Source organism: Clarias gariepinus, chromosome 19, assembly GCF_024256425.1.
Source record: "Clarias gariepinus isolate MV-2021 ecotype Netherlands chromosome 19, CGAR_prim_01v2, whole genome shotgun sequence".
Lineage (NCBI taxonomy): Eukaryota > Metazoa > Chordata > Actinopteri > Siluriformes > Clariidae > Clarias > Clarias gariepinus.
The window spans coordinates 1657522-1672791 of NC_071118.1; the positions used below are offsets into that span (position 1 = coordinate 1657522).

The following is a 15270-nucleotide window of genomic DNA, read 5'->3' on the forward strand; positions in this document are numbered from 1 at the left end:
TCTTAAGAGTTTTCAGCCAACCTTCGCTTAGCAATATCAGATTTTAAAGATGGATGGATAAATTGATAGATAGACAGACTGATTATTAATCCCAAAGGAAATTCCAGAATGGAACGGACGGACAGATGCGCCTATTTGCGACTTTTTGGGCAGCAGCGAAAACCAGAGAACTTAAATGCAGCTCTAGCAGCTCCTGGGCTTGTTGTACTGCCATCTAGTGAACAACTAGATTGTAACATCGCAAGCCAAAATATTTCGTATGTGTTTTTCTTTCTTCATATATTATATAAGAAGTCAAATGTAAAGTTTGTAAAAAAGTGCAAAAAAAATAATTCCTGAATCTTGGTTCATGACATCACTACCGGATCTAACTGCAGTAAGAGCTGAGATCAGTCCAGCTGTAGATTCCTGCTCGTACAGAGAGAGTTCTAGAATTTTCCAAAAAAAACTGCAGGATCTACTCTCTCTCTCTCTCTAATGTATTCATGTTTTTACACTAACCAGCCTGTTGTCATTGCTTGACCTTTGACCTCCGTTAATGTTGAGCTGAACATCTCCTAACTTCACCACTGAAACCGTTACATGCATTTACATTGCCTGTGAACGAGCCGCACACATCTGCCCCACAAATACTCTCCACTGGTGTCCCACAAGGCTCAGTATTTGGTCCTATCCTGTTCTCTCTTTATTCGCAGTCTCTTGGTGAGGTCTCATCCTCGCACAGCTTTTCATACCATTTTTATGCAGACAACACCCAACTCATTCTCTTCTTTCCTCGTTTCGTGGACAACAATCAGATCACTTCTTCAGCCACTGCCTGCAATTTTTGGTTATCTCTGGACAAACATTTTCCTCACACGTTGCTAAAGTTACTCGCACTTGTCGTTTTCTTCTCGTAGCTGCCTGCATTAAATTCGGCCCAGCACCCACTTTCCCCTTTCCTGGCACCTGGGTGGTGGAATGAACTTCCTCTAGACGTCTGTACAGCAAAGTCTTAAATATCTTTAAACAACAACAAAAAACCTGTTTCTTCAATATTTGGGTTAATCACAACAGTGTTTTATTGTAATTAATAACCTAGCAACCCAGTGTAAGGATCCATCCAATGACCAAAACTTCCAAGCACTTTTGTAAATCTCTCTGGACTCTAAGAGCGTCTGCCAAATATTTAAATGTAAACGTAATTATTTAGTTTAGATTCCATTTTAGGTTTGTTTGCGAATTGTTTATCTTTAAAAACTTATTTTCAAAAAAAGAATTAAAGTCGAACCTTAAAAATGGCACAAAAGTAAAAATAAAAACTTTACTTTAATCTCTTTTTTTTTCAATTTTGGTTTGTAGATTTGAGTTTTATATTTCCCTTTTTGTAGTTATATTTTAAAATGTTTTATATAATTTATTTTTGCTGCTTTTTAAAACTTAGTTTAGATTCCACCCTTTTTTTTTTAAATGTGATTCTTATCACATTTAGCCAAATTCAAAAAACTTAAGTTTTTAAGACTTTTACTTATAAGAATTAAAATTGTATTAAAATTATTTTTAATTTACTTCTTATTTATTTGATAAGTATTTAGTATCTAAATGCTAACCGGTTTCAGAAATTTAGATTTGCAAAGATTTTAATATTAAAAGGTTTTGTTTTTATAAATAAACATTGACCGAAATTAGTAGAAGAAATGTGAAACGTCATTGTTTTAACTTGCATTAAAAAAAAAAAAAAAAAAAAAGGTAACAGTCGATAGAAAACATTTTTAATATACAAGAATTTCAAACATCGGATGGAATTAAAAACAAAAACGTACCACAAACAACGTGTTTCATGGTTTCATGGACAAATTAAAAGACGTTCTGCACAGAACCAGTGTATCCCTGCACCTGACTCCATATCAAAGATATCCAGATTTAAAACTTTTTTTTCGTAGGAAAAATGCTAAAAGATTGGCTCCTTTGAAAGGTTTACATTTTAATACACAACACTTCGCAGCATAATTTAAAACTTGACAACACTGAACAGATGTTTCCTGCGTTACCTGTACGACTCTCTCCTCAAAACCTGTTTTTTGTTCTGTTTTGTTTTTATAGAAAAGCAACCCTTAACGAGATTGTGCCAAACTGCTGGTGGAGCATATTAAAAACGCTGTGAATCTTATTCGCTGTGAGATACAAGGTGCCAGTCCAGTCCTGTGCTTAAAAAATATTCTTTTTCAGTTAGTTAATGCTGTAAAACAAACAAATAAAATGTCCAGGAGGAATGATGATGCGCTTGGAGAAATCGCCAAGACGCAGGATGTTTGTTGTGTTTTGGTTTGGTTTGGTCTGAAGGGACTGTGTGTAACAGCAGAACTGGTTTAGAGCGGATCGGGTCTTGTTCAGTCCGACATGGATGCAGTTGAGGGATGAAGGGGAACGGGAACAAAACGAAAAGATTCCCAGTAACTGCTCTGAGCGATTAAAAACAAGTGCGTGGTGGCGCCGGAGGTCAGTGCTTGTTGTTGGTTTCTTCTTGCGACGAGTTGGAGATGCCGTTCTGCGTCTGTGAGGAACCCGAGCCCAGGCCGTAGAGGCGGCCGCAGTACTTGGCGTCATCAATGTTGTCTTCGAAGAATAACTACGGAAACAAAGCAGAGCACAAATAAACAAAATGCAACTTCCTGTCTCATTTCCTTTTTTTTATTATTTACAAATTAAAAGAATAAAAATTTATAAAAATAAAATGTAAAAAAAATAATAATAATAATAATTCAGCATAAAAATATACAATGAAACCTCGGATAGCGAGTAACGTGGTTTGCGAGTGTTCCGTAAGACGAGCAAAGATTTTATACGTTTTTATTTGGAAAACTAACAAGACTTAGTTTCTGAACTATTTAAACGATCTCCGTCTTAATGTCTGAGATCAGATATTTTTTCTGAAATGAACGCAGCGCTCTCGATTACATAATCTACACTGCGGCCACATAATTACGCGATTTTATCAAGTGTACGTGAATTTTAACTGGCCAATACATCATATAAAAGTGCTCATTTAAATAACTGTATGCTTAAAAAAATTAATAAAAAAAGATTTGCCAAGATCCAGATGCAAGTGGTTTGGCGATCGGACTTGCTCCAGCGGTTCCCAAACTATGGAATTAGTTTTTAGCTTTAAGTTTATAGTAGTTAGATGATGTTCATTTTTTTTTTCTTTTTTCTATTTTACCAGTTTTTACCAGTGTTTTTTTATCTTATTGTTTATTTTCTTTATTTGTTTTGTAAAGCATTTTGGTCAACTTGAGGTTGTTTAATAAGTGCTAAATAAATAAATAATTGATTTATTAATAGCATGAGTGAGGACATTTTTCACCCAAGCGTCACCTCTTTCATCCTGAAGAAGGCCATCCCGGTCAGCAGCGAGTCCGAGCCGGCCTGATGCTGTCTGCCGATCCTTTTCAGCTCCAGCTGGTCTGCAACTTCCTGAAGTCCACCCTAAACACACACATACCATAATGATAAAGACTCAATTAACCAACAAAAGTCCTGATCACTTTTAATTAGACCAGACCAGACTAGGGATGCTCATATTGACCGTTTCACAGTTAACCGATTATTGAATGAATTTCGACCAATTATTACTATCAGTAAAACAGTTTAAAATATTATATATATATATATATAGTATATATAGTATAAAGTTTTGCGGCATAGATGCTACACATACACTATTTGTTAACTCTAATTTGCAAAATATGCTATGCGGTATTAAAATACACCAGTAGAACAAGTACTATGCAATATCACTTGCGAAGCAAACACCCACAAGCATTGTGCAATGAAGGACAACAAACATTGCCCTCAATGTTATGAGGGAGAAGATGTAGAATTGAAGCCTGTTTTGAGGAGAGTAAAAAAAAAAAAAAAAAAAAAAAAAAAAAAATCGCTTAAAACACAACTCAGCAACAAAGTTTGACCCTCATGACTGACTGCTGGACGGCACTTACAACGGAAAGCTATACAACAATAACTTGCCAATACATAGATGAGAACTGGCAAGTGAATTCAGCTGTCCTACTAACACAGTATGACAAGCAGACACAGCTGAGAACCTCGCTACTACACTAGCTGATGCGGTGGAGACCTGGGATCTAATTGGGAAAGTGTCTGCATGTGTTCATGACAGCTCGCTATAAATGATGGATTTAATGTGTTTGTGCATCGTGTTATTTTTGCAGCTGGGCGGCTTGTCAGCCACTTCAACCACAGCACACCTGCGTGCAAGGCACTGGAAGCTAAACAAGAACAAATGAAGCTTCTGAAACACCAGCTCGTTCAACCGTGTAAAACACGATGGAACTCTGTGTGTGATATGTTCGGGAGACTTCTTGAACAAAGATGGGCTGTTACAGCTGTTATGTCTGACAGACCATAACAAAGCTGCAAGATGCCAGACGAATACTGGCAGATAATGGCTGAGATTGCGCCAGAGCTGGAAACTTTAAAATGTGCAACAACCGTAATGTCAACAGAAAAGAACCTGTCAATTTCCAACATTTAACCCCATCACATTTAGCCTCCTGAAGACACACCCAGCACAGGACAGGAGATGTAGGGAGATGACTACACCACTCCTCAACAAGCCACTGATTATGGAGCAGAGGGGGACACTTATATGAGAGACAATCCGCCCTCTTTGGATATTAATCCTCTAGACTGGTGGAAAGCAAATAAACAGCGCTTCCCAAGACTGGCCATCCTAGCGCGGCGTTATCTCTGCATTCCTGGGACATCTGTGCCATCTGAGAGGGTGTTTTCTGCCGCGGGATTAACTGTCAATAGGTTGCGCTCCAGACCATCCCCACAGCACGTTGACGTGTTTACAGTTTGTGGTTTGAGGCAGGCCTGCTGTTTTTTTAACCCGAAAAAAACTTAGTAGCCAATGTCTGAAAAAAATTTGCCTATGCCTGATCGTCAAAGCTTCAAAGGTATTTTAGCGTGTTTTCATTTTTTTTTATATCTTAATTTGTTATTTAAGTAAAAAATATTTAGTGCAGGCCTATTTATTATTATTATTATTTTTTTTATTCTTATTACTTTGTTTTTCTCTGTTGTCGGAAACACTGCAGGTGCGTGAAAATTTGACAATGTGTGAATCCAGATTCTGTTCTTAATATGTTCTGTGTGCTGTTGTTCGCACATGTTAAAATAAAAACAAAAAAAAAAGTTTGCACATTTAATCAGACACTTCTTAGTTCTATTTTCATTCAATTCTAATTTAATATTATAATCTAATTAGTTAACGAATAATGCTCGGATAACGAACGGCGGTTGTCGGTTGGGAAAATTAATCGAAATGAGCATCCCTAGACCAAACCCATCTTGCTCTTTTTGTCCTTATAATAGTATTTTAATACGGTCTTTACCTTCAGGTTTTTGCAGCTCTTCATGAGATATTTCACATCGTAGATGGCAGGAAAGAAGAGGTTCAGGATCTGAAAGAATTCGTGCTCCTCTTCCGGTAGCCGAGCGTCTGTAAGGAGCTTCACCAGGTAGCCGAAGTCATATCCACTGCAAGGAACAGGTCAAAATTAATCAGGGGGCCGTTCTCCAACACGAGATACATCATGATGCAGGTAAAAAAGGGGTGGAGTCAGACCTGATCCAGCTACTCCTACCTGAGCGGAGCGAAAAGTCTATAAGTTGTGGGTTTGAGTTAGGCTTGTACGAGATGTCTGATCAGATCCGGCTCCACCCCTTGGACCTTGATGTCTCGAGGCTGGTTTGATTTTTTTTATTTTTTTTTTTTATCATTACCTGTGAAAGGAGAGCCATCGCACGTTTTCACACAGCACTAAACCCGAGGTCATGAGGAGCTCTGCGAAGTACAGCGTATCGATTCCTTCCTCCTCGTGCTTCTTAAACTGAAGGCCTGAGTTTTGCAGAAGGTCTATGGAGTCCTGTGAGTACATGTCCTCTCTGTGTATTGAAAAACATTAAAACATTGTAAATGGCTTGTCTGTAGACTTGTTAGATTCTTGTGGCTTAAATTCATCAAGAAGAACTGGGTACGATAAACAACAGCATGGTATATAGAAGCGGTTCCTGAAATGTGGGCCCTGCTGTAAAGGTACTGCTTCTAAGCCTGGCCAAATCATTTACAATAAATAAAATTTATTTCATTTTCAAGGTTATATATTTTTTTTTATTTCCCATAAAATATCTATTATTAAGTACTCTCATAAAAAAAAATACTAATCAGACTTAAAGGTTAATTAAAGGTCGTGTAGGCCAGAGACGATTGCGAGTCTTTGATGTTTGTGCTCAACCCAATTAACAATCGATATTATAAAGGAAGAGAGCCAAATTAGTAAAAAGTCGCAGAAATAATCAGCGATGGTTAATTCTCCTCGCTGTGCGTCACCCGATCGTGACGTAGAGAACCTACGTTAAATTGAATTTAAAGTTGAACTGCCAGGTGGTGGTCCCAGGTGGATAGTCGCCGTCTTCGTTCATGAAGGTCAGGCCGAGTTGAATGATTTTCAGCAGATCCACGTTGCAGCGCAGGAGCTGATACTGATAGTCGACAGTGCTGCGGAATTCTCCGATGGGTCGAACCACCACGCCGGGGAACTCTGTGTCCTGACAAGGGAAAAATTTGTTCTTTTTTTAAAAAAATTTACAAAATGTTAGATAAGAAGTGCAACATGCAAACACGAGACAAGCTCAAACTGTATAAGAATACTCAAGTGAGTGCGACCCGAGTGCGAGATCAGTTTCGTCAAGCCTACTTATCTGATTGGTCGAACCACGGCTACAGTAAACATATTATTTTATCTTTATTCGTAGCCAATTCCTAAATGTCATTAGGACACTTCCACAACAAGGCTACAAGTACCAATCAAGGGAGGGTCGAAGACTCTGACATGTTTTCTCCGAACCGCGTGACGACAACCGATCTCATCTTTTTGAACTGCTCTCTCACGCACAGTTGTGAGCGGCGTAACACACTCGGAGGACAGCGCTATCCCGTGACACCCGTGATAGGCTTAGAAATTAGAATGGAAACTCTTAATTTAAACTTGTGATGTCTGAATGATGGGGCAAGCTTGTTACCGCTTTGCCATTTGGGGCGCAACAGTGGACTTGTATGTTAACTTTTGGCTTTAAATATAAAATTTGGAGGGAAAAAAAAAAATGGGGCACTTTTAAACATTTTTTTTAAATAAATTCTGTGGTACCTTGGCATACCCAGACCCTGCTTTAAGAACTGAAGTTTTGCGAGAAGCATTTTCGGTATACTCGGTACAATGATCAAACCAAACATCATCTAAGTTGCACGTACATTGGGGGGTCTGTTGGAAGCCAAGAGAAGCAAGTTTTTTTGTGTATTTTTTTGCATTTTGTGCAAGATTTAGTGAAGACATGGCGCCATGGGTCCCAAGAATGTTAGCCAGGACGGTAGCAAGAAAAAAAGCGCTTTCAGTTTAGTTTTTAAAGCATCCGGTGCCAGGAGGAATCATAAATTAAGCTTAAGTAAGGTTTAATGTCGATTGATTACATATTTTATTTCATGTCTTTCCTAAACGTTTGATTGCTTCACACGCAAAAATATGATTATAGTTTCCGATGGGAAACTGCATTTCACAATATAAAATTTCGCCTTTGACTCTGGAACGAATTAAATTTGTATGCCGAGGTACCGTCCTAGTGTATTCGCTTGGCAAGTTCTGCTGTCAAACATCAGAGCACACGCCATTCCATACGCAGATGTGTTAAATCGTGATGTATCGTATCGGTCGATACGATACAACACTCCGCATCACATGACATTAGAAGATACCATGGCGATGTAGTTGTAATTCTGAACGATCTGGCGTATTTTCCTCATCTCCTCGTCCACGTTGCTGGCCCAGACCTCACAGATGATCTGACTGGTATCTGCAAGTGCAGCTGGCATCTCGAGTCAGGATGAAGACCAAAGCACAGGAGCTTCACTCTGGAGGTTACAAGCAAGCAGCAAGCAGCAGGGAACAAGAGGAACTCTGCAATCAAGAGCACTGGAATTAGACAAGATAATCAACCAGAGACAAACAATAAGACAAAACATTAATTTAAAACAACAAAAACATCTAAAAGTCCAGGAGAAGCAGCAGCAGTGTGATTGAGACCAAACAAGCTCCTGAGGGTTTCTGACCCCAAAACAAATCCAGACAGTTTAAATTAACCACCAGTTAGACATCTTTACTTTACATACATCGAATAAACCACATTCGGGGTGGCAAATTTAGAGAGTTTTAATCAGAAAACTAATAAAATAAACACCTTTAATGTGATAATAGCTAGCTAGCTCGCTCGGCCTGCTCTCAGCGCCCTGGGCCGGTCCCGAATACACTCCACAGAGTGCACTACATAGCCCGCGCGTGCCTTTCCACCAATTCACAACCGACCTAGTGCACTTGAAGAGAAACCAGGAAGGGATTTAGGACTCCACACAATTCACGCGCAGCTAAGCTACGCTAACGCTAACCAGCCCGTCGCATAAGGCTAAAACGAACAGCTAGCTAGTTAGCCAAACATATCCAGAGACGTACACAAACACTGAATTAACATAAAATTGTGAAATTTACCACGTTAATGAATAATTCCCGGTGCTTTATTAATTACCTGGCAGGAGTCCTGCTTTAGTGATGCTTAATTAATAAAAGCTCAGCAGCGTCTGCTTCAATAAAAGCTCAAGCGCGCACTTCCGGAAATGGTGCATTGTGGGAAAAAAAATACAGCCCTGCTAATGCTAATGGATAAAAAAAAAAAAAACAGGGCTTATCTTTAACAGGAGCTAATAAACCTAAAAGGATTAATCTTATTTATTTATTATCCAAGACTATGATTTTAATACGATTATAATAATTATTAAATAATTATTATTATTATGATATTGTAAGATAAGATTATTTTAACAAATTGACAAAAGTTAATACACTCATGAAACATAAAACCAGTCAATAATCTCATATTTACCTCATATTTATTTTTTATATTCAATCTGATCATTTTGATTTATACATATTTTCTCACACATTTCCCTAATTATCTTTTAATGCTGTAAAGCTGCTTTTTGACAAGGACCACTGTTAAAAAGTGTTCAGTAAATAAAATCGAAAGTTGAATTGAATATTTAAACAGGCCAAACATATTCTGAAATGTTATATACAATATGTGTGAAATATATTAATAAAAAATATGTCATTAATGTAGCATATCTTGCATATCATTCTCTAGAAGAGGCGAGATAAAGAATAGTCCTTTATTTATTTATTTATTTATTTATTTAAATTTCAATGGCACATTGTCATTAGCACTCAAAGAAAAAGTAAAAAAAAACAACAACCCCGTAAACCATTAAAGTTTTTACAGATCTCGTTAAAATTTGAGATAATTTGAGCAAGAATTGACTATGTTGTTAGACTATAAAATGATGTAAAATTTTCTGAGACACCCTGTTCAATGCTTGAATTATTCTACATCATACTGTATATTTACTTTTTATCCATATAAGGACGTTTCATACTTTGGCAGGAACATCTGCACACTTGTACAGAGACATGCTGTTATACACAGGCCTCGAGCTTTCAGATCAGACATGAAAATGAGGAAGAGGTGTAATCTCGGTGACTTTTCCCATGGCAGAGATGTTGGTACCAGACTAGACAGTACCAGTCGCAGGCACCACTAGAGGCTCTTTTTCTTCTTCTTTTACATCTTTGTTGTTTAACAGCGTTTATTTGGAATCCAGTAGGTCACATTACCGCCAACTGGAAATCTCATTCTCTCTTATCTTTCCAGCCTCTTAAAGCCGATTTTTCAGCTCATCCTTCCTGATCTTGTTTTGACTTGTTCTTTGTCCAGAACTTAGTCTGCCTTATCCAGCACTTTTACACTATTCTCAACACGTTCCCCTTTCAGTAGTTGGAGTTCTGTAGGGTACATCACCGCGACCTAAAGAGTTCAGTCTCCTTAGTTTCCCTGTCCTTTAAAGCCTCCTTCTCAGTCCAGTCATTCTCAAAAACAACTAAGTGTATCCTTCCCTGATTGGCGACCCTTAACATTGCTTTCTACTCTTCCTCTCCTGGAGCTGTGACACCATATCTAGCCTCTCATGCATATATTTTCTTTCTTCTTCTGTATTGTTTAACGGTGGTTGGAATCCAGTAGGTTGGTTGCATTACCACCAACTGTAGGTTTCATTCTCCCTCATCTTCCTGAGCACTAAAAGCCAATCTTTCAGACCAGCCTTTCTTAAAAACATCTAATGCATCCTTCCCCGATCTTGTCTCGAACCTTTTCCACTACTATAGCCCTTTAAAGGGCCTGCCTATCACTCTGGGACCCCTGGAATCGTCCTTACTTATGATTTACTCTACAATAGTTTTTTTGCACTATTTTACATCAATTTAACCGTTTCTGAAATGCTCAAGAACCCAAAATTACATCACGGTTAAAGTAACAGATATCACTTCTTTTTACCATTCTGATGTTTGGTGTAAACATTAACGTTAATAATGTGTGACTGCCAAATGCTTAGTGAATTAGATAACAGCACCTAATAAAGTGGATACTAAGACGTGTATATTGTTATTGAGTGAGATGAATTGTCTCTATGGTGTTATATTTATGTCTAAAACGAGCTACGAAGCTTACCAGCTTCTAACGCACGGGTAAATCCCAAATCTCTCTCTAACCCCTGATCAAGGGCACTACTAGGTGTGTACAGTAGAACTAGGGATTTTACACCCGACATAGTGCACTCCCTTTACATTTAATGCTGTATAACCAAACCCTTGAAACTGGGAGTTAAGAGAGCTGATATTCTAAAGTGGAACAAGTGGAATTATAAAGTAAATCTCATAAATTTTTCAAGACTGTCCACCACTTCAGCATGTCCACCATTTTCATCTCTATTAATACATTAATTACACTAAATGTCATTTGCCAGCTCCGCCAGTCATGGCTATTTAATTCCTCCAGGCGTGGAAGAATATGTGTGGGCTGAGCAAAATGACCGGTTAAATAAAGAAGCAAATTATAATCTGTTGATAATAAATGGTGTTTGTGGAACTGTTGTATTAAAGCAATATCACACTCAAGGTCTTGCTGTGGTACTGAATAGCAGCACGTACCCTCTTGTCTATGACTGCATCACAGCCATGCCGATATTCATCACAACAGCACTACCTCTGCTTAAATGAACCACATATACAGTATACTGAACAATCCAAACAATAAAGAAAGATATCTCTGAGACGTAGGGAAAAGAACATTTTTTATATTTGTTGTGAAACTACAAAACATGTTCTTGTGCTGGTGACATATTTACAATTTCTTTTCTTTGACAGTACAGTGTCGATGGGAAAAAATTCACAGCTTTTATAAGTCTCACAAGGAAAAAACAAAACAAAAAACAAAAACAAACAAACAAAACAAACTTAAAAAAAAAAATAAAACAGCACACCCAAATCACAAAAGTGCAATAAATACATGCTGCGTTTTTCCAAACCGCATCGCCTTTAATGGAAAGACCTGGGTTTTTAAATTTCTTTTTTTTACATCAATCGCTGAATTTAAAAACAAAACCAAAAGACAAAAATCCTAGCATGTGTCTAGACTGATAAATCATTCAAGACTACCAGCATTAGTGCCTGATTTAGTTTTTTTTCTCCCTTACAAAAAAAAAAGCAACTTCTACATGTTTTTTTCGAACTGATTTCAACAATGTCAACAATCAGAGCATTAGCAAAGTGTGTAGTGTTGTGTCACGTCAGAGCCTCGGAGTCGAATGGTAAAAGAGCACCGAGGTAAATCACAACTATGTGTCTCGATTACATCCCGCGCTGCGTAGCGTAGCGCTCCTTCAAATCGGCACTTCTACAAAAGAAGACTTCCAGTTTAATGAAAAAATTGTAATAAAAATAAGAGGACATACAGATAATTGTAGTGTTTCTATGTAACAATTCACATTCAGCTCCACAGTGCACGCTGTTTAAAAGAAAACGTTTGCTTTTCAGACGTTCAGATTCCAGTCTTCAAAGTAAAACATACTGTTTTATTAAAAAATATATATAATTATCCAGTTTTATCATTTTTGTTTTGCAAGTTTTTTCTTCGCCACAGCACAAATTTCAGTGCACAAGAACTCGGTCTAATTGTGAAGAAATAGAAAATAGAAATGGAACAGAGTGCAGAGAGTGGAACGTCACGGATTAACTGAGTATTCAGAGAGTCGAGTCATGTGATAAAATGCGAAACAGAGTGAAGAAAAAAAAGTGATGCAACTATGAGATATTTGGTTATAAGGTAAAGCTTTTACGTAATCAGTCTGCTGTCGGGGACTTCGTGCGAGACGTGCGGAATGTGCAGCAGTCGCTGTTGGAATAGAAAGGTGCTGGCGAAATAATCGTTGCTGGTTTTGTTGTTCATTTCAAGGTGCAAAGCGATGGGAGGACGAAGGGGGCAAAGGATTATGTAAAGTTAATAAATGTGTTGGGAGCAAAGGCACGTTGTTCAGAGCTAAATCTGAACCGTCCAGTTCACAGCGAAGGCCAGGCGGAGCAAGCAAATCATCACCATCATCTTGTCTTGCTGGATTTAAAAAAAATAATAGTAAAATTATAAATTCTTCAGAGCAGCTTATTCATGACTGGTCCTGTCCAAGGCGTATCAGACACAAGCATGCAGAAATCTACATCTACGTATTGCGTGGCTGAGACGTTTTAGTGGTTTTACATGCTGTGTTTGAATACAATTTATAACTCTAACAAAAAAGGCCAAAGTAAGCACACTCTCTCGAATCTTGAAATTCCCACCTGAGCTCAGCAAATGACAACGATCCAAGTTTAAAATTTCTGTTTTGTAAGTCGTACGTTGAAAATGACATGATTCCTATTCTCCTGTGTTTCGTATTCACCCACTTTTAAGGAAAATCAAATGGGTGTCATAGAACTGTTCTGATGTTCTCCAAAAACACAGCAAAGTGCAACGGAGTTTGGAATTCGGCGCCAGGAGCTTGTTGTCTATCTCGGACGTAAGCACAGCTGACATCATGACAGATGGGCCGCAGGTTTAGACTTAATTATGCAGAAATTGTTCAGACCGATCTTATTACCTTATTTTTCAAACTCACAATGTATCGTAGCAAAGTACTTAAAATATGCTCAGTTAAAGCAGAGAAGTGCTCTAAACAAGCATTTAAGCGCCGGACTAAACATTTATAATCTACGAATATTGAAATACATTAATATGCAAGAATATAAGGATCTAAAAAAATTATAATAATAATAATCATCTCGCCAAATGAAAATATCTTCAACAGTTGACTGTATCTAGCATTTTCTTTTTGAAAAGAACAAATCTACATATATTTGATTAAATAAATCAAATACATGATATTTAAATCTATTTCTAGACATTTAACCTAAAATTCAACCTTTCTTAACAGATGGCAAAAACATTTATTTCTAAAAAGGAACCCCAACAGAAATAAAACTTGAAGCCTGAAATGTGTGGAAACAGGTTGAATAATCTTATTATTCATGATTTATAAGAGGAAATATTGGTTAAAGGATATTTTATAGCGTGTACAGGCTTCTGTATGCTGAGATTAATGGTAAAGTTGCTGAGTGCTGACGATTCATCATGCCACTCTGCATGGCCAAAAAAATCAAAATAAAATTTTTTTTAAAAAAGTTACTGTTTCATAAGGGTTAAATTTTTGGCCAGCATCAAGCAAAGAAAATATTAACATGACTGGAATTGGATTAATAATTGTCTAACCCATGATTAAAACTTGAAAGATTAGTGCTGAACCATGTACTTCACAAAAGAAATGTGGTCAGGGACAAAAAAAAAAATCATAAATGGAGATAATGTTTGATAATGGAATTAAAAGCATTTTCATACACACACACACACACACACACACACACACATACACACACACACACAATGTGAAGCAAACTCACAGGATTGGGACTCAACAGCTGTTTGTCCACTTTTTAGTGAGACTCGTTAGAAAAAAGAAAGGCTTCGGTTTGTTAGGAAGCATAAATATCGGACTTTGGAACAATGGAAAAAGGTTATGTGGTCTGATGAAGATGTGAAGTGTTAGTGTCTACTGTACAAGCCTCTGGAGACAGTGTTATGATCTGGGGTTGCTTCAGTTGCCCAGGTCGAGACTCAGCGACGTTATGTGGCAATAAAATGAAGTCATCTGATGACCTAAATGTACTGAATCACCAGGTTATCACTTTTTTTTTCTTCTCTGATGGCACTAGCCGTATTCCAGGATGTTAGATGGTGAAAGAGTGGAAGAACATGAGGAAGCAATTTTACACATGAACTGGTGGTCAAACAGAGTATCAGTGAGCCCGCTGGTGTTTATAAACATGATTTAGTCCCAAAGCTTTAGAGCAAGAGAAGCTGAACAGTAAGTAGATGAGTGTTTCAGAAACAATCTGGCCTTTATTATAAAAAAAAATCACTGATAATAATAATAATAATAATAATCAATAATTAATCTGAACGACTTTCCTTTTCTTGTGCCTGATAGCCATGACGTGTCGCAATTGCTTTCCTAACTCTCTGATCACTAGCTACTATTAAAGTGCATGAACTAGCCAAATTCTACCTGAGAGGCTGTTGGATGACTAAGTGCAGTTTCAGTATCATTGTTGGAATTATGGACGCTGCATTGTGTGCTGTTCCTTGTGTGGGGGAGAAAACAAACAAACAAAAAGAAAAAACAAACAAACAAACCAAAAAACGCGTTTTAAACGTTAAAAAAAAACACAAAAAAACATGCACATTCAGAACCGGAACGTAGTGACGCTGAATCATGAATTATAGCTAGCGATCACTAACCAAACTAAACGTTAAAAAACTATTTTTTGGCTACAGTTAGTGTGTACTTTAGCTATTTCTTTTTTATGTAAATAGTGTTAAATGTTTTTTTTGTTTTAAAAAAGAAAGCGCACGTCCCTGCTCGTAGCGAGACGTCATCTGTTTATGTTTATCCAATTCACCCGTTCTGACATTTATCTAATTTCCAAAACCTTGTGCTGTCGACCATAAAAGTACCTTAAGGACTCTTTTGTACTCACAGAACTGAGTTACAGAAAGACTATTATTATTATTCTCCTCCCCCTCTAACGTCCCCCCCCTCGCATCACATTTATGTTATTTTAAAAACAACACATTGGTGTTTTGGAATGATCGAATTCCTCCCCCCGCCCCAAAAAAAAAAAA

The 15270-nt window shown here is 37.5% G+C and overlaps 1 protein-coding gene across 3 annotated transcripts; it reads right to left on the reverse strand.

Annotated features, from left to right (window-relative positions):
- Positions 1-1729: 1729 nt before the first annotated feature.
- On the reverse strand, positions 1730-8732 carry cnot8 (CCR4-NOT transcription complex, subunit 8). 3 transcript variants are annotated; one of them, XM_053477762.1, is made up of 7 exons: positions 8638-8732; positions 7814-8015; positions 6419-6612; positions 5788-5949; positions 5397-5541; positions 3355-3465; positions 1730-2608 (listed from the first exon to the last, which is right to left on the reverse strand). In XM_053477762.1, the coding sequence occupies exons 2-7, from the start codon at positions 7928-7930 to the stop codon at positions 2480-2482; spliced, it is 858 nt and encodes a 285-aa protein (XP_053333737.1). In that variant the 5' UTR covers positions 7931-8015; positions 8638-8732; the 3' UTR covers positions 1730-2479. The 3 variants fall into 3 exon arrangements, with proteins under 3 accessions (XP_053333737.1, XP_053333738.1, XP_053333736.1); XM_053477763.1 differs by having other exon boundaries at positions 8601-8723; XM_053477761.1 differs by lacking the exon at positions 8638-8732 and adding an exon at positions 8296-8422.
- Positions 8733-15270: the final 6538 nt, after the last annotated feature.